General features: G+C 36.7%; 1 protein-coding gene across 2 annotated transcripts; it reads left to right on the forward strand.

Moving 5' to 3' along the window:
- Positions 1–3,113: 3,113 nt before the first annotated feature.
- On the forward strand, positions 3,114–13,619 carry LOC148652208 (histone chaperone ASF1). Of its 2 annotated transcripts, XM_088598928.1 has the most exons (5): positions 3,114–3,263; positions 3,485–3,524; positions 8,569–8,684; positions 11,475–11,651; positions 13,251–13,619. In XM_088598928.1, exons 1-5 carry the CDS (start codon positions 3,216–3,218, stop codon positions 13,461–13,463), a joined length of 594 nt encoding a protein of 197 aa, XP_088455054.1. In that variant the 5' UTR covers positions 3,114–3,215; the 3' UTR covers positions 13,464–13,619. The 2 variants fall into 2 exon arrangements, with proteins under 2 accessions (XP_088455054.1, XP_088455053.1); XM_088598927.1 differs by having other exon boundaries at positions 3,132–3,524.
- The last annotated feature ends 6,625 nt before the right edge of the window (positions 13,620–20,244 follow it).

The raw sequence follows: 20,244 nt of genomic DNA on the forward strand, positions 1-20,244 counted from the left end.
AATAGAAAGAGCTCACGTTTAAGTATCATGACTGAACAATAGCTAAAATTAGTATTTTGATTAGGTGTAACTGGTAATCTTGAGGCATTCATATCTTTCATTCCGTATCCAGCCTAATTAGCTGTTGCTGTTATTGTTATCAATAACAATAATATTAATTTGGCTGACAATTATTCTCCAACGCAAATTACATATTATACAATGATCTGTTTTGTTTAAATACACATCTTAGTACTGTACATGTGTATGGGTTTGCTAAAGCCACTGGGAAAAAGACTCAGGAGCTCTAATCACTAATCCACACTATTAAATTATAGTTACTGAGGAAAAATAGTTCTCTTGAAGCATGTTTGAGTCCCCTTAAAATAAATGATTATATTTTGCCTAGTGTCCTCTTTAAAAACTAATATTCCAATAAAAATACATGCAGGTTGTCTGCACACACAAAAGAACTGCTACAGTTTCAGATTTTACAATAGTAAAATGAACATGGAATATTTAAAAAATTCAAAATATTTAACTTGGTAAGAGACATCTAAGCTTTTGCAAAGAACTGTTTAGGTGCCCAAAGTGCATTAGAACTATTACAACAAACAATAATAATTGCACCTCTATTACCCCCTGATATCACTGTACCACTGCAATCACAAATATTCATAAACATGTATGAAACTTTGCTTAAATATGTATAATTGATTCCTGTTCTATTTGATACCATCCATCCATTTTCTAGCTACTGTGTCCAATTCATGTTTTCAGGGGAGCTGGAGACTAGACCAGCAAGCAACAGGCACAAGGCAGGGTACACCCTGGACAGGACACCGAGCCCTCACATGGCACACACAGACACAAACACAGACCTGGACTTACTTGCACCAGGGCATGTTTTCCCAGAATCTACAGTAATTAACTACTAGTATGTCCTTGGATTGTGGATGGAAACTCACACGAACTTGGGGAGAACATACAGACTCTATGCAGATAACTCCCCATGTTCGGTATAAAACCCTGGGCCCCAGTGCTACAAGGCAGCAATGCTAACCATTGCATAACCATGCCAGCCTTATTAAATACCAAAGATACATATTTTGTTAATATCGTCTGTTATTTATAGTAATATTATCTAATTCTCTGACTTTAGAAGTCAGAGAAGAGCTTAGAAGTGCCTAAGAGCTTAAAAACATTGACAGTTGTTTATTTCAATTCCACCTTTATCTGCAGAAAAAAGACAAATTTATGCAAAGGTTCTTTGAACAGGTTCATTTATTGTGAGGCCAACTGCAAATATCAGGGCATTGAATGAATTTTCAAAGCACATAAGGCACTCATTGATTTCAAGAACCTTGACTAAAAGAGGATGACATTACACTTGATAAAAGTATGCTCCTCCTGGATTTTTCAAAAGAAATGTGGTGCAATATTTTTCAAAGCCTCAATCTACCTGCCAGTTACAAATAACACCCCGGTACTTGTTTGGCAAAGTATTTTTTTCCTTCCTTTGATCAAATGGACTCCCACAATGAAGTGCTGTGTTTGTAATTCACAGTTGGTTGGAGAATAACATTTCTGACTATTGAAGACCTAAGATACAACAGTATTTTTTTAAATAACAAGTTGTGAAAGTCTACTTCACTTTTGGAAATGGGTATTAGTGATATGATAGGTTTATTTTATTTACATTTTTATTTAATATAATATTAATTTAATCTGATGCAATACTTTGTATTTTTCATTCAAACATGTACATTTTGTCAATCCATTTATATACATATATATTTAATTGCCAATGACATTAAATGTTGTGAAATCTGTGATTTGGGATAAAAAGGAGAGGTTCATCATTGTATGGAGATCATCATAATCATTTATATTCCAAACTAAAGAAGGCCAAAAGTATGATAATTAATACATTTAACACACATTATTGTATTGTTCCAATAATATTCAGATTTACCTTATTGTTGACTTTGCACTCAAAGAATCTGCCTTTATCTTTCTATATGCAACCTGCTCTTCCAAACTTTTTTATTTCACGTGGCCATCAGAAAGTAGGACCTCTTCATAACCATTTTTTATTGCTCGATTGAATTCTAGTCCAACAATTCCTTGGTCCAACAATGATCCATTGGTATTAATATGAGTCCAATTAATCACCATTTTAGTGTCTTTACTTTGACAGTGATGACACATTGTGCTCTAACTCATTCTTTTTAATATAGGGTTTTGTCATTCCAAGCACACATTTGTCCATGGTTTTGGGGGGTGCCTAGTAGCTTCTCTATCACTGTTGTATTTAGAGTTCAGGGTTCAAGTCCGCATTTTAATACTTTCATAATAACTAATACTTTCATTTTAAGGCAAAAAACATTTTTTCCACAATAATTATAATATATGACAGCTATTGTCACTGCCATAGGATCTAGCTATATATTGATGAGGGGTATCATCATTACCTGCTATGAAAGTAAATGTAGTTACTTTGGATATATATTCACCCATTTTTGCCATTTTCTCTCATAGTTGTTCAACAGATATTGGCTAAGAGCAGACCAATTATTAGAATCTTGTCTGTAAATGGGTGAGCCCTGTGGTGTGTGCTATGGGTCAACAATTTATAGCCATTTTATAATCGACCAATAATGGGAACAATAGTCATTTTAGAGCATTTTCTGCACCAGAAACATTGCAAACGATGCGATTTAGAGATGCGGGAATGGTATTTTGGATTTACCTGCTCTGCTGGTGCATGCAAAAATAGTTTTGGTCTAACAAGTGCCTAATTACCTAATTAAGATGTTCACATCCTACACAGTTATGGTATCACTGTTTCTGTAAAGGGATTTTAAAGTCTGTATTAGCAGTTCTTCCATTAGCCTGTTCCTTGAGGGAAGGGAAGAAAAACCATTAGATAGTATACAGCAATAACTGCGAAGTTTACGGGCTAAAAAAACAACCTATTTTAAAACTATTATTGTGAGAGAAGTAGTTCTTAAAGTGAAAGATAGGTTTGGTTGTGTTCAAGCTGAGGAAAGAAAAAACAATGTTTCGGGAAAATGTGCATGCATCACTTATTTAACCAGCAGGTGGCGCCCCCAACAAAAGTTACAAATAATTTACTGTACTGTGTGTGCAAAAAGATCCAAATCCTCCGCCTTCCCAAGGATCATCTGCTGGGCTGAAGGCTGCTCTCGCAGCTCTGAGCTGTGCAGCCGGTCATGTACAATTTAATGTCACCCGTAGGCACAGAAAAACGGAGAGATTCGGTATTTGACGGCGTTACTTCTATTTAAAAAACTGGATTACTAGTTGGCTGCGCTGTGCGATACTTAGTATTTGACGTGGGTGGCGTGTTTACTAGAAAGCGCCGTGTTTTGTAGCGCTGACTCCGCACTTAATAGTTTTCGTGTAGCAAAATATGGCAAAGGTTCAGGTGAACAATGTAGTAGTGTTGGATAACCCATCTCCTTTTTTCAATCCTTTTCAGTTTGAGATTACTTTCGAGTGCATTGAAGATTTGCCCGAAGGTAAGTAAGTGTACTTCTGTTTCAAAACTGTAAATTGCTAAAAAGGTAGAGAGAAAACAATTGATTGGAGGTTGCGAGGCCTGGATTTGCTGATAAATATGTAACAGTTTTGTAATTAACATTTGTGCATAACGGAGTACTAGTAAGTGGTGTTTATTTTTATTTTCAAATGACTCTAACGCGGATATCTAGAAATTCTGTAATGGAATGTATTCTATCACCGAGGGGTCGCGTTATCATTGACTCAGGTAATCGATTTATTTAGGCTCTGTATTACGGATAAGGTAGCCATGTTGTCAGGAATATTCTAGTTGTTGGACAGTATGGTATGAGTGCATTTAAAAATATTTATTTTTCTTTTGTATAATAAAAGCAAAGTGACAGTAGACCCACTGACAATCGTAGTTAGCTAGATGTATGGAGAGCATGACCACTTCTAATTATAGAAGTTTTTGTTTTTACAAATAAAGCGTGTAACTAAAAACATTAAAATAAAATTATTTGAATATAAACTTGCGAAAAATGAATCTGTTAAAACTATCTTGCTTAATGTATGAAGTGCTCAATCATGTTTCGACACAGGAAGGAAGTAGGCTGTAGCTATAACTAGCATCAATCCTTGGCTAGGCTCCTACCAGGATTGATGCTAGTTATAGCCAATAATCCGTATTCTGTCTAAATTGGCTGTGTATATTTATAGTTACTATAATCTTTATGCGTCCGATGGAAAGCTTAGTTTTATCACGCTTTTGGTGTAAGTGGAATTTTTCAATTTGTCAGATAGGATTCCTTAATCGCCATGCCAATTAACAGTTTTAAACTTTTTTGTATGTAAGAGTACAAAAAAAAATAATACAGTAAAAGTTAGTCGCCCCACGTTTTTGAAGTCATATTATTCTCTATCATCGTTTTTCGCTGTAATTGGCGTGGGTGAAGTCAGTGCGGCGGGTTACAGTATGTGTCAAATCGCGAGCCGGGCAGCAATTTTTTTCTGTGGGGAAAAATATTTCCTTTGAACATTTTTTCCACCTCGTTATATTTATTCACCGTTGGCGTGGGCAGTCGCATTGAGAGTGTTTTAAATGTCACTTTGCTTATACTTTAGGCTAATACGGAATTTGTAGCACCCATTATGGATAGTCTAATAATATTTCTTAGTGCTTATTAATGGTAAACAGCGACACATTCACAGTCCCTTCATTTAAATGAATGCTAAAAGTGTTGGAACCAGATATTGTTATGTAACAAAAGCAAAAGTTACAATACGTTACAATAATGTGTATCTACCAGAGGGTCGTCTTAAAATTCCATGTTATGGGAGATGATTGGATAATGAAACAAAAGACTATGATTTTCTGAGACGATAGAAATCTTGTAAGTACTGTATTTGCGTGTGTGTTTGAGAAAACCAGCCTTATACTTTAAGGTCATAGGCTTAGTCTTATGCTTTCCAATCAGGGGACTGATGAATACCTTAAGAGGTTATCAATAGCTTGTTGGCAATCCCACAATCCAGAAGTATTAAAACTATTTTCACATCTCTTGGGTTTATTTGCTTGTTTACTTGCAGTAAATTTTATAGGTGCTTTCCAGTGCCTTAGGTGCTGAAAGCAGCCAACTGCTTTTCATAATTTGGAAATTAGAACTAAGGTGGTGTCAAAGAGAGAAAGAAATACATTTATCTGTTTACCTTTAATGCAACCAGTTGGCCAGTGTACCTAGGTCTCACTTTATCTTGTATCTTGTTTCAAAATACAATTAGTTTTTAACAAGATATTGCATAATTACAGACCTCAGAAATAGATGTTGAAAATAATGGATGGTTCAAAGTGATAATCATTGCTAGAAATGACTTGCTGTCCTCTAGTGTGGTGAGTAGTCCTTTGTTCTGTTGTCTGTCTACAGTAGATTATGGGCATTAAACTATATTGTAAAGCTTTTTTGTCTACATAGCAACACTTTGAAACACAAAAAAGCTCTTTGCTTTAAAAGTAGATAAAGATGGAGAGAACAATATCAGTTTTTCCCATTGGTGATTTCCTGGGAGGGTGTTGTCACACAATGCCATTCACAGACGTGACAGTGCATGTTCACAAGTCATCTGTCAGGCATGATAATGGGGCCCCAAACCACGAAGGAGGTTGATCATGAATTTGTCTTACAGTATTGTTGACATGAGCTTTATCGAGACCTTATGGGATAAGCTGCACTGCCATTTTCATAACTTTTTTTTCCTCCAAAACAAGCTTCAGTTTACCAGATTTCCAGAGTGAGAAACTGGGACATTTGAATTCTGAAAATAAGTGCCACGCACAACTCTGAGATGGTTCAAATTCCTCTTTGTAATAAGCAGCTCTTTTACGTGTTTATCCTTTTTATATTGCTACTTGTTTGAAAACCATTTTGATTTTGGTTCCCATTTCATCACATTTTTAAGATTCATTACTACAGTTTAAAATATCTATGTCTGCAAACATTCAGCTCACACAGATGAACTGAATAACTGAAAAAGCATTAACGGGCTGTCGTTGCTGCTTGCTGTTATAGCTTATTCTAATCACATAACAAAGAAAAGAGTTAAAACTGTATGCACAGCTGCTTCTGTGTTAGTTTGAGGGCTTTTTTTAGCATGCACAAATTTCTGTCCTAGGTTTGTATAGCCAAAAAAAAGAAGCCAGTTTTAACCCTTTCATGATTAGTAATGACGATAAAGATTAAAACATGTTCACAGTGTAACTGTGACATGTGATAATGTGAAGCAATCAAAATATTACAAAGCGTGACGTAATATGTGGAAGGTAAAATTATCTATGCAATGTTTCAAGTCAGTTCAGTGTAGACATTTTACAAGGTGGCCATAGGATTTGCTGAGAACTCTGGGAAAAGAGTCTATGTCAACTTCAACCTTTCAAAGTTCAACTTTGTTTTATCAAGATATTTTTTCAGTTAACATCTTTTGGTGATGTAAAGAACTTTTTAACATCTTGTTTGTAGAGAACTGACCCTTCTCTTACTACTCTTTTGCCTACTCTGAAAGCCTGCTAGAATAAGTTTAACTGTAGCCTTTGGTAAACTGTTTGATATTTAGCAGGAAGAGCAGAAGGAGAGTGGTGGGAGGTAGGAACACATTGTAATATCACATTGTGACCTCCTTGATGCAAAGGGACTCTTCGAATCACAGCCACAGGACACTGTGAGAGCAGCTGCTAGGATCTAGGATCCACAGCTTATGGATCAAAAAGACCAATGCAAATTATGAACTCTTATTCAGTTATGAAATTCCGATAGAATTATAGAATAGAATTCCTTGCTATTTGGTATCCAGTCTTTTATTAGAAGTGCTGAAGCTATACTTTCATTAGGTAGCTATTGTAATATAGAAAACAGAGGTTCACCTCTAAAGAAAAAAGTCAGATTTCCCCTGAAATTGAACTAAATTTTGCTCCCTACAGTGGGTTAATTTAGGCTCATTGTAGCGTGTGTAACATGTATGTGACGACACAGTGGCCACGTGATGGAAAAGGCAGAAGAATAAGATTGCTGTCTTGGAAATAAATTATATCGGTAATGAATCTTTTCTGTATTTCTGGACTGCAAAAAAGCCTGCAAGTGTATGTAGAAGGAGAGAAAAGGCTGTGTCTTCCCACCCTCCCCCTTAATTACAGAGGATACAGTTATGGAATTGGAAAAATAAACACCAAGTGCCACAGTAGTACCCAACAGTAAAAGAAATTTACAGACCAAGCGCAGGCGTCCTTCAATTGCAAGAGCTTTCCTTCCGCCTGATTGTACAGGTGGTTTGTGCAGGCCACATTTTCCCAGTTCATTTCACTTCATTCATCTATATTTGAAAGTGTTTTATGGGTCAACCATTTGCTTGTTTCATTTGTTATGTTTTTAAATCATGCGTCAAGTTCTTATGTGTCCCCTGAAAAGTTCTGTGTCTTGTACCATCACGGATTCCGCTGTTGTATTGATTAGAGATTTAAGAGTAGCTGTACTGTGTTGCAGGAGTCAGATGGCACGGTGTTGTGTGTTTGTCTAATGATACCACAAATTCTCTGTCAGGCGTTGCCATGGAAGTCTGCTGCTTAACAGCTTGTTCATTTCCAGTTCCCTGTAGGTGTTTCTTGATGTACCGAAAGAAGGATGTACAGGAAGCACTGTTGGAATGCAGACCTTCAGTTCAGCTTTAATCTAATAAAACCTTGCAGTACAGTCAAGAGTTTTCAGGTTCAACATGTGCCTGTAAGTGCAGAGTGGTCTCTGTGAGGGCCTTGTGTCTCTTAACATGATTTAGTTTTCCTGCTTGGTCACTCAGATATCGATAGAAGAGCCCCTGAGTGCTCACATATTTTGGCTGCCAAAACAGATGATCAGTACACCACAACCTATATATAGGTCACATTCAACATATCAGGAATACTGTAAATATGCAAAGCATTGCATAGCTTAATAATCATTTTATCAAAGTTCTTGCTTTATCAATTTTAACAATTGATAAAAAGTGGCCTGTTTTCTTTTCTTGTCAGTACGAATCCATACAAATTGGTGTCAATGAAATGAAATAGGTGTAATACAAAGTGCAGCAAAGTTACAGTGCTCACACTAAGTCTGATGTATTCATCCACTTTGATGTAGAGCAGGAATGGTGGGGGGTTGAAGGATATTTGAAATGTTTTAAAACCTGTAAATAACATGTACATTTCTTAAAACATGCAAGCCTGTAATCTCTTCCTTAATACTCTTCCTTTCTTTTGTGATGGTTATTTTCAAATGTTGCATTTGAGGTCTGCACGACCTTTGCAGTCCACTTTCCTGCCACGTCAGTCAAAATCTGAACTTTCAAATAATGAACATCCAACTTTGAAATCACTCTGAAGACCTAAGATCTTTTATTACTTTATTTTGAGTCTTTCAGATCAGTACCTTACATGGAACACAATTCTTATACTGTTTGCTAAAGAACTACCCAGATATTCCCTCTTTATCAGACTGAATGGCAATTATAAATCCTCATTCCTTTTGTTTTATGTTTCTACAGATCTTGAGTGGAAAATAATTTACGTGGGATCTGCAGAGAGTGAAGAGTACGACCAGGTCTTGGATTCTGTGCTGGTAGGCCCTGTGCCTGCTGGGAGACACATGTTTGTTTTTCAGGTAATTTTCTACTGTAAATTCAGTTTATTGACAATGTCACATTGACTGCTATTGGTGTCATTATTCACACACATCTAATAGTGTGCACTTCTAAAGTGTATTGGTGAGTGTACATCAACATCAGGATGACTTCCGTCTCTGGCTGACCATTATATACCATATACCTTTTGTGTGACTCATATTGGTTTTATGCAGCATTTTTTAATAATGGTTACCAGAAGGATTTTTATGGCCATAGAAGATCCTATCGCCCCCTCACATGCACTGAGATATTTTTAATTTGTGTTAAAATATTGTATTTAAATATGCACATCTTCCACCTTTTATGATGACACAGAGCAGCTTTATTGTGGTAGACGTTTGCACTACAGAGATGCGATTTTAAGCCTGTTTATTGGCTGTTCCTTGCTTCTACCAGCAACATACTAATTCTTTAAGCTCCTATTGGTTAGCATTGATATCTATGTGCTGCATGCTGTCAGAGCAAGCTTGTATGTTTGAGCTGCGCAGAACATTTGTCAAGTGAATGAAAGTACCAGTCTTAAGAATGTTAAAATTATCAAAAATTTAAGAGTGGCAGTTAATTTTCTATAATTCATTATATTGATTGGAACCTGCTGCCAAGAAAACCAGAACAGGGAATAAAGAAAAGTAATTTTTGATTCTGGAATCACTGTTTTTAACAACAAAGCTAAGTGATATGTAGTGTTATTACTGTAATTATTACTTGTACTATTAAACAATGAAATAGGATAAGTAACCCTAAATAATAAACAGAGATGTCAATTTAAAGCTACGCAAAACCAAAAACAGAAGTGAATAGAGTGTTAAATGTTTAATAAAATTGGTATTTGGCTTAAAAAGGCAGCACGATAGAAAAATATATTATTTGAACATATGTGATATTCTGTCTGACTTTTTTTATCTTTGTTGTATATTAATTTACAGTACTGATCATCTGTTCACCTCTAATGTTGCAGTATTTTTAAATTAATGATTTTTAAAAAATATTTTACTTTTGCAAAATAATTGTATTTTCATGCTGCCTCACAGTTACTAAGCATTTATAAATCTTGATAACATTTTTGCTGTATTGAGCATGATAAAGTGTTGTGTGTTTTCTAACACTTCATTACTGTTAATTTCCAGAGTGCATTTTTAATTTTTTAAGTACTCTTAATTACAGAAACACAAACACACTTTATAATATTATAATAATTGTTTTCTGTTTTATTTGGAAAAAGTTCAGAACACAGGTTAACTCCACTTTATTCTAAGTTTTCAGAGCTTATTTCAAGAACTCCTTGGGCTACTGAATTGTGTGGCACAGCATTTTAGTGATTTATTGATGGAGTGAAAGTCTGGGAATAAAAATAATGATCCACTAATGTTCCAGGCGTAACCTGGATTTTGTCAAGCAGGTGTGTGCTACTGGCACACAGGTGTTGGGTGGTGTTCAGTTGAACTTTTCTTCTGGGAGTCCTGGGACATCAGTGAGAACAACGTTGCTCCTGTCTGGCACCATGGATCTTGCCGTGTGATACAGAGGGTGTAGCTATGAAGCCAAGTCATGAACAGCTGGCGGGTCCAAATTCAGTGGGTATTAGATAGAAGATAATTCACAATTTCAAGTTTTCCTTTTTTAAGAAATAAAGAATCCCAGTTTTTTATTTATTCTAACTGCAGCTATGCAGATTTATTCAGAAAACGCTAACAAGTGAACACCCTGGGTCTGGTTTTGGCTTATATACAAGATCCTGTGGTTTTTTTACAGCCTGTGGTGGATTAAACTGCTGTTTATCCGGAACCTTCTTTTGCGGTTTGGTATTGGGTTTGAAGCAGTGTCCACATTTGTTAGTTTGTCAGTACCTGAAATATTAATATAGCAAAATGTTCTCAGAATTACAACTCAGATTGAAAATGTACTTTTAACTGTGAGAGACAAATATACAAATATGAATTTGTAATATTTGCATTTAAAATACATAGTAGTATTAGACATTTGTCATTTATGGGCCTACAACAAACAGTATGAGAAATAGCTGCTCAAGAAATGTCTGACTGTGTCCTAGCTTCATTATAGTTTGGACAATTTTTATAAAATAGTCTGTTTCAAATTTTCTGAAAGAATTCTTAGTTGGTTAAAGACCCCTTCTCTAAGAAGACCAGAATTGCCAACAAGTGAAACTGACCAACAATGCCAGGTAAAATGAGCTTTGCTGGGAATCCTAAAATAGAAACCGCATGCTCCACTTACAGCACAGTTTAAACTTCATGAGGATTGTGTTACTCTTCTTACCTCATTATTCACGAAGCTGTGCACTGCTGGGATAGATGGAAAGATATCATTCACACTGCAGTTCTGTGAGCTTCACATTGCACTGGTCAGATTCACTAGCTTGGCCTTTATTGCTTCTTAGTTTGTACTTTATGCAATATGCACTGCAATTACTAGAACCTTTTCTTTTTAAAAACTTAAAGCATCTCTAACATCACATGACTGTTTTTGCAGGTGTGTATGCGCTTACTACCATCTGAAAACTGGTCAACTGAGCTGAGCACTGCAATTCTGATCCTTGTGTTAACCTTTAGGTGCTTTTTTTTAATTAATCACTTAATGCACTGTGGAAGATGATCACATGAATTTAATTTAAGGTGAAAAAAGAAGTTGTCAAACTCTCATGTTAGAATCCTTAATATCTTGCATGAGACATCTTAGTCACAAATCTGTGCACATGTCATCAGTTATCTGCTCTAGATTAAGAATGTTTTTCTTTTGTTTTATTTCAGGCTGACGCAGCAAATCCAGGACTGATTCCTGATGCAGATGCCGTGGGTGTAACTGTAGTGTTAATAACTTGTACATACCGAGCTCAGGAGTTCATTCGAGTGGGGTACTATGTGAATAATGAATACACAGACCCAGAGCTGAGAGAAAACCCGCCTGTGAAGCCTGATTTCACAAAGGTAAACGTGCCTAAACATTTGCAGCAGTGCAGAGAGGAGCTGCACACACTTTAGTAAACCAGTGGCTTGACAGATAAGTCGTTATTACCTGGACTGGAAAGAAAATATTCCATCAAAAATGTCTGAAGGTTTTCGGGGGCAGTTAAATATCCATTTGTTCAGATTTTAGTACACTCATGCCTATCCTATCTAATATGAAATGGAATAGTGCCAACCTGGTACAAGTGACAGTGGTATGTTAAAGCTAGTCTTGGGTGACTCACACATTGCTGGTTCAAATCTGGATAATATTGATAGTCAACTGATACCCCATTCAGCGGAGCATCACTGGCAGAGTAGCACTGGGGATAGAGTGGGTCACCTCTGGGTTGTGCAGAACAGCGACACCTGCAGCGATATCCTTGAGAGACAGATGTCCTGCTTCTTTAACCCTCTCCTCTAAGGTTCTGTGGCACTGGCAGTGTGTCAAAAGAAGAAGGGCTGTAGCTCTCATTCTCTTCAAAGGGTGAAGGATCCATTGCTGGAAAGCTGAGTCTCAAACAACTGGTGATTACAAATTGAGTGGTTATATAATAAAATAATGTTTTTATTATAAAAATGGAAGACATGGAAGCACAGGTATTTTATCTAAGTGGCATATCCATGGTGTAAGCAGAAAGATACAAGGAGTGGAATCTAATGCAGTGAAGGAGGTGTAATAGCAGTACGTTTGTGCCCTTATCTGGACAGAATCACTGAAGAAAACTTGCAAACCTTTATTGCTACAGAATGAAGACTCATAAGAATACCTTCATTTTCCATAATATAAACACGCTCTTATTAATGCACTAAAAATCAATTCCCCAAAACAATTTCCCGAGGTGGAAGGCTCAGACTGTTTCTCATTCCTCAAAGAGAGTTGTAAAAATCAAACTTCAACTGCTAACATGATACATAGAATATCCCAAGACTATTGAGTAAGTTCAGTGTCCTATTTGTTAAAAAACCTCAAATGAACTTTTAAAGTGTTTTAATTTTCATTACAGAGCCAAATATTGTACAAGGCAGATCTAAAATATTTACCAATGGATTATATTGGAAAAAGACAAGTATAATTACTTAGGTATATATAGTATAGGTACAGTATAATTAATATCACTAGCCAACTGCTAATAAAATATTTCGTAGTGACAGAATTCCACTAATCCATAAAAGTTAGATGTATATGGTTCTTTCTGATCACAGTGACCTGAGAGCAGTTCAAAAGAATACCAAACTTGAGTCAATAGTAAAGAATCACCCCCACCTGCATTGTCCTGTTCAATTTTAATAAAATGTGCTATTGAATTTGTGCTGGTCATGAAATTCCACTGTATTTATTACTCTGAGATTCAAGGCAAACATCATTAAGTTTAATATACAGTAGAAATGGGAATAATCACAGCTGGGTTGTTTATTTTCTATACTCATATTGTACCTGCAGTATTTGTATTAAACAAAACTGGTATATCCTGCAGACATTTTTCCAGAGTATTTGATTGTACTTGCAGACAATAGTAAATTAACTAGAACAGTCAAAGACTTTCCTTCTGAAGTATCCATTTATTTCCTATTTTCCAGCTCCAGAGAAACATCCTGGCCTCAAACCCCCGTGTCACTAGGTTCCACATTAACTGGGATGATAGCAGTGAGAAAATGGATGATTCAGAGAACACAAATCCAAATATGCAGCCGATTCTTCCTTCCAACAGCATACCTTCAGCATCAAAGGGGCTGGCAGTAACAGGAAACTCACTACATCTCATGTCGGACTCGCTTATGAACTGTATGTGACTGCCCATCTATGAAAGATGCAGTCGCCAAGGTGTGTGTGTGTGTGTGTGTGTGTGTGTGTGTGAGAGAAAAGCTTTCAATTTCTGTAAATGCTCTCTCCCTTTTCTGCTCTTGCTTTTTTTGTTTAATAAAGGTTTTAAAAAACAAATAATGAAATGATGCAACTATCTTGTTTAAAGATTGGTGAAGATATATTCTCAGTGCAGCATTACTTGGTTCATTTAGAAGGTTCCTGCTACTTGAGACAACTAAAACTGGTGGCTAAAATAATGCAGTGATACTATTTATTTACAAAAAAAAGGTTACAAAAAAACCCTTACATCTTGTGATATAAAGTCAGAACTTCCAGCTTTTCTATTTAGTTAATAGGTTCATAGTATATTAGTATGTTGGGGTTTTTTTGCTGTTTCTGCTCTTGTTGGCACAGTTCTGAGTTGGTCTGAAACTCAATGACACCTAGAGTTATTCCTGAAAACCTGCAAAGAAGAAACAACAACAAAAAAACCAGTGGCTTATCCAAATGATTAATGTCCAGCCCTCCGTTTTCTAACCGCTGTATCCAATGCAGTGTTGTGTAGAAACCAGAGACTATCCTGGCAAGCAATGGGTGCAAGGTTTCACACGGAACAGCACAACGGTTCGTCGCAGAACACCCAGAAGCCAATTCATCTAGCAGTATGTGTTTGGACTGTGGGAGGACACCCCATGCAAATGCGGGGAGAACATACAGACTCCACATAGATAGCACCCCAGGTCCGTAATTGAACCCAGGGCCCCAGCACTGCATGATAGCAATTCTAACCATGGCTAATATTTATGATGTCGATGATTAGGTTGGATACAGAAAGAAAGCTATGAATGCCTCAAGTTTCCTAGATGTAACCAAACAAAACACACATTTTAGTTATTTTTCAATTTCCTGTATGTTTATTTTTACACATTAAAAATTAAAATGTTAAAAATAGGTGAACTTTCAAAGGGACGGTCACTACTCTTTGGACTCATGGAATACCATCAAGAAGGGGAGTGACTTATAGGTACAGTAGAGAGTTTGAGTTTGGCATTAAAATGAGCACTCAGAAGACAACCTAAATTACTTTGAGGTTTTGAAATGAATGCTAACACTGTATAGAGCAACTTTAACAGCAGAGTAACAAAAGTGGGAAAGACCACGAAAAGACAAAGGTATTGCCTTTTTCAAGAATGATTTGTTTACTGTATATGCAGCAGTAGAGCAGAAGTAATTGATAATGAGAAAAATCCCATTAAGAAATGATTGTATTAAAATATCCACAAAAACGTTTTGGAGGTTAATATGTTTATACAAATTTACAGTTTTCGTCTTTAGTATGTTGTATTTCACTAATAATCCCAGGTGCTACCATAACTGTGAGGGCTAAAGTGCATGCAATTGTATATACTGTATGTGTGTTTTTTTTTAATCTCCTTAGTTAAAATGTTTAAACAGTGCAATTACCCAAGACTTGAAGAGCAAAATTTACAGTTTTTCTGGGAACACAAGTATAATTTAAGAATTCAGGGTAGAAAACAGGAGGTACATATAGACCAAGACATTTAGGTTTTTTTTAAAAAAGGAAAGCCAATTATGCAAGTAAATGTACATTTTATTTGTTTTATGTATTTACTTTATCACCATCACTGAAACAAGCTTGTTTACTCTGTACAGAAAACACAATTTAAGTTGTCAGCAGGGTTCTGTGTGTGGCCCATAAAGTGGAGTACAAATAATAAAACAAATTTATGAGCACTTTATTAAAGAAACTCAAACCATCTTTTCATTTTCCCAGTGCCCCTTGTTCCTCATTCTAACAAAGATCCGTTTACTAAAGCGTGATGGAAAGACTGCTTCATGCAAAGACTTGTTATAGGCAGTATTTTAATCTGAGAAAAATACGTCTCGTCTCCATGCCGAGATGCTTAAAATTCAAACTTGTTTTTTCCAAGTAATTTGCTAATTCTTTCACAGTTCCTAAACCGCACTACCTCGTGGATTCGGCACAGGGTCAGTAAGTAATATGAGTGTCTTAAAGAAAACTCTCGAGCCAAAATTCCATGTTTAGGAATTCTTGACACGCTGTCTGGTAGTGAAGGATCACACAGCAGGCACAGTATTGATGATTCAGCCAAAGCATGCAGAACTGCACAGGTAATGGACCTTCCAAAAATAGCAGCACTGGGACTTTTAGAAGCACTCACACAAAAATGTCCTTTTCTGAAAACATTGACTAGAGGCCTGGGGTTGAATTCATCAAGGTCACTAGTTTATCTTCAAAGTTTTCTTCTAATTTTAATGAAACAGCTCAAGTGACTCATTGGATATTTTTTCAGACCTCACCAAGTACCTATAATTACCTTTCATACAGAGATGTGTGCCGATTAGATTTTCCCACTCGATGAAAAACAGCTGACTCGTCTCAGTGCATTCTCATGCTACAGCTGAATGAAACCATGTGACAGAAACAGAAGTACGAATGGTACTCAACAGATTTGACTGTGTAATTACTCTTCACATGAATGAGAGTTGATTACTTCCCATCAAGAGACACACACTATAGAGCACTTGGCAATGGAGTTAATGTGGGTAGGTTTAGTAACTGCTCATAATGTATAGTATTTATTTTTAACGAACTGAAATATTGCTCCTTTGTCATAGGACATGATAGGACCTTTTGTTTTTGTCTTCAGCTCTTGCATTCTATCTAAGATGAGGATCTTAGGAAAAGGAAATCTGTACACACAAATCTAGGTTGAAAAAACACTTCAGAGTAATGTGGTTTGAATTAACAGTGTTGCACGGAAACCTACCCTCTCAAATAAAACAAAGTATGGAAAGTATCTGGGCCATAATTTAGTTATTCAGTTTTACAGTTTTACTTATCTGCCTAATGCATTTTTTACCTGGGTGCACTGAAACAATGATATGACTATTTTAAAGTTTCACAGATTTATTTCTGATTATTAACAAACAAATGTATGAATTTAGTGTAGTGGTAATTGTTTCCCTCGAACAACCCATCAGTGCCCCCAAGCCAGTGAACTTGAGAAGGACAGAAATCTGAGAAATCTGAATTTGCTCTGAATGCACCAAGACTTTTATCCTTAGAATTTCTGTGTAATTAAGTTTCTTAGTTATGGATTATTTTACTCCTCTTCTGGGATGTTTGGCTGTGCAAAATGTAATCCGTCCCACCAACTGAGTGCTCCAGAAAAATTAATCTTTCAAAAGACTTTCAAAAGCCTATCCCGAAAAAGATTAAAGGGGAAGAAAAGTCAGGCCATATGTTTTCACAAATCACTGAACTATTCAGTTGCAACACCTACTATTGGTATCTGTCTTCATTTGCTATATCCTTCCAGAAAGTATTGTAACGCAACGGGGGCTCAGGCGGGCGCCCTTGCCGCATCAGGTCGGCCCCATCCCGACTGAGGCTCGAACCCGGGACTCCCGCATCTCTCTGCAGCGACCTAGCCCCGTGAGCTAAAGAGAGATCTCTCCACAGCCCAGTAGCTGTGGTCCTGCTATCACAGGGAAGGGCGGTGACGTCACCCGCTCTGGTACGCCGGCTCTTACACACAGTGCCTGTCGGCCGTAAGCGTTACAGTATTTTTGCTGGAATATTCAGCTAGCCGAGTGATTCTAATACAGAATCGCAAGACAGATATAATACTATATGTGATGTAGTCCACAGCACTGAAAAGGTGCAAAAGCAAAATGCAGATAATAAAAACTTCAACTTCATTCCATTTGAAAATGGTTGCTATACTTTTCATGGTTACAATGGCCCCCTCATGCTCATCGAACATGATGGCTCCACATTATACTGTAGTTTGATTTTTTTCTGGTTTATGTTTGCTATGTCTGCTGGAATAAAAGAGAGTTGTGCACAAAAAAATGCAAATAGAGCACCTTAGTAAGAGATCCTAACAATGCTAGAGTATACCAGACAAGAGAAAAATGCGAATATTTTGTGAAAAATGGTCTGCTTTAGTGTTACAGCAGTTTGCTGAGAGTGTTTCTCCTCTGTACTAGTGACCCTGCAGAGATTAAAAAAAATACTTTCTGAATTTGAAGACTTCTGAGGGTTTCTCAGGAATATATGTACAGTATATAGAAAGTATTGCTAATACAATCACCAGATGAATAGTTTTAGAGAGTGAATGTTTTCTTAATCAGGCAGATTGCATGACATCGTATAGGTCACTAACAGACATGTCTGTATGTGTAAAGGTCTGGAATAGATAACATGGGTCATGACAGCAAACAGCACTGAGATCCATTTGAAGGAAATCCATTGTTTTTACAGTGCTTATTGCTTTTATTTGAGAATCAGCAATAAACAGTACCTGAAGATTATCTTGTTTATGAAAATATTTGAATGTGTACAAGGAAACAAAGATAAATTAGTACAGTTAACCTGGTCTGATTATTGTTCCTGAGAAGAAAAGTTACAGTTTCAATTAATAGACATAATTCCTCTATAATAGAATTCATAGAATTGTGGAATGTGTTTCAATATGGAACATTTTTGTAGTTTAGATACATTTTGCATAATAAACAGAGAACGAACCTTTTACTTCGAAGTCTATTAGTTTCAAGAAATGTTCAATAATTTTAAATTAATCATTTTTACTTTTAGAACTAACCAGTCAACTATCTACCTTGCATATTGAAATATGTTATTTCCTCATTTTCAAAAGTGTAATTTTTTTATTAGATTGTAATAATTCTATCCACCGTGCTAATAAACCTTGCTTAGCCTGTTGCAATATTGAAGTTGGTTAATGCTATTAGAGAATGATGAAGGCAGTCTTACTGTTTAATTTATTGTAGCTGTATTTTCAATTGTATATGAAACTAAAACCAAATTGAGGTGTATATTATATAAAAAGACGTAACATTTTATATTATTAAAGGAAACTTACATTAAAAGAATGAGTTGTATATATTTTAAACTACTGTACATACGAGTTTGATTCCATGTAGGAGAAGATCAACTGTTTACAAAGGATTATTTTCCTTTTTCTTGAATTTTGAGCACATCGATATTGGTGGGTCTGTGACGGGGTGTGAGTGTGTGTCTGTGTTTGTGTCTGTGTGTGCTCTGTGACGGACATCAGCTTCCCCACAACGACATATTGAATATAGCTGTTAGGAAATGGATTGATGGATATTGGTGGGTTTCCTTGCCTTTAAGGCTTCCTGCAAATCTACTCATAACATTTGAATAGAATTCTGATCAGGCAACGAAGTGTTTATCCCTCCTCAGTTTCTATTTCAGGAATTCAGCTGTCTTACCTTTCTGCTCGAAACCGCTGAAAGTTTGATCAACCACTGCTTGAATTTCAGTCACTAGTAGTACTAGTGGCTACTAAGGAACAAGTAAAGGTTTATTCCACGCTGAAAAGAGAAGAAAGAAAACACAAAGTTTCGGAGCCTTCTTCAGGTGTGAGCACCTCACCTGCTCACACCTGAAGAAGGCTCCACGGCTGAAACGTTGTGTTTTCTTTCTTCTCTTTTCAGCATAAAATAAACCTATTACTTGTTCCTTTGCAGCCTACAGATGCTGACTCAGCTACCCACCTGAACTAGTGACTACTAGTCCCTTTGCTACTTTGTTGATTTTAAAATTTATTTCTCCAAATAATGGTTGGTCCTACACTTTGAAACAATCTATTTTGTTGGTATATTTAAATGTTATACTATGAACCCTCTTAAACTTTTCAATAAAATAATAGATATGGGCATCAACCCTGCCATGTGCTACTGGCTGTCGGATTTCCTGCAATGTAGACGTCAATCAGTCAAGGTGAACGAGTTTAACTCCCATCCTCTGACCATCAACACAGGTGCGCCACAAGGCTTTGTACTCTCCCCGCTTCTCCTTGTTCACAAACAGCTTCACATCACAGCACAGTACTGTCAAGATCCTCAAATACCCAGATGACACCACCATCATCGGCCTCGTTACTGGAAACAATGAAGCATGATATCGGTTGGAAGTAGTTAGAGCTGTCACTTGTTGTGCTTACAAATACCTACAACTTAACACATCCAAAACTTTTGAGGTCATTGTAGACTTCAGGCACTCACAGGATCTCAAATCCCCCATCTCTATCAATGGTCAACAAATAGCCATAAACGACTAATTTAAACTCCTGGGCACCTATATCTGTAGCTCTCTAAAATGGCACATCAACACAAACCATCTCATCATGAAGGCGCATCAGAGATTGTACTTCCTCAGACAATTAAGGAAGTTTGGAGTCAGTCAACACCTCCTTGTCTGATTCTACACAACCATTATAGAGAGCATTCTGACATCTTCTATCTCTGTGTGGTACGGAAGCATGGACATCCTAACAAGGAAAAGACTTCAACCCATTGTTACGAAGGCCTCTAAGATCACTGGCACTGCCCTCTCCTCAGTTGAATCCTTGTACACCCAACATACCACCATACGCACTAACAAGGCTATTGTGGATCTACCTCACCTCGCGCACGACTTATTTTAGCTGCTCCCCTCAGGTAGACGTTTCAGATCACTGACATCCAAAACTTCACGTTTCAAGAGCTTCTTCCCGACTGCTGTTAGGCTGCTCAACAAGTAATGTGCCCCCAACCATCAAAAACTCAGTATTGTGCTTTATAATCTGTATCACATTTAAATTGCACTGATTTGTCTGTGTTTACATTTGTCTATGTTTACATTGCAGGGCATCAAATGGGCATTTTTTGCATATTCGATTATAGAGTGACCTT

Source organism: Lepisosteus platostomus, chromosome 11 (genome assembly GCF_059453375.1).
Source record: "Lepisosteus platostomus isolate fLepPlt1 chromosome 11, fLepPlt1.hap1, whole genome shotgun sequence".
NCBI lineage: Eukaryota > Metazoa > Chordata > Actinopteri > Semionotiformes > Lepisosteidae > Lepisosteus > Lepisosteus platostomus.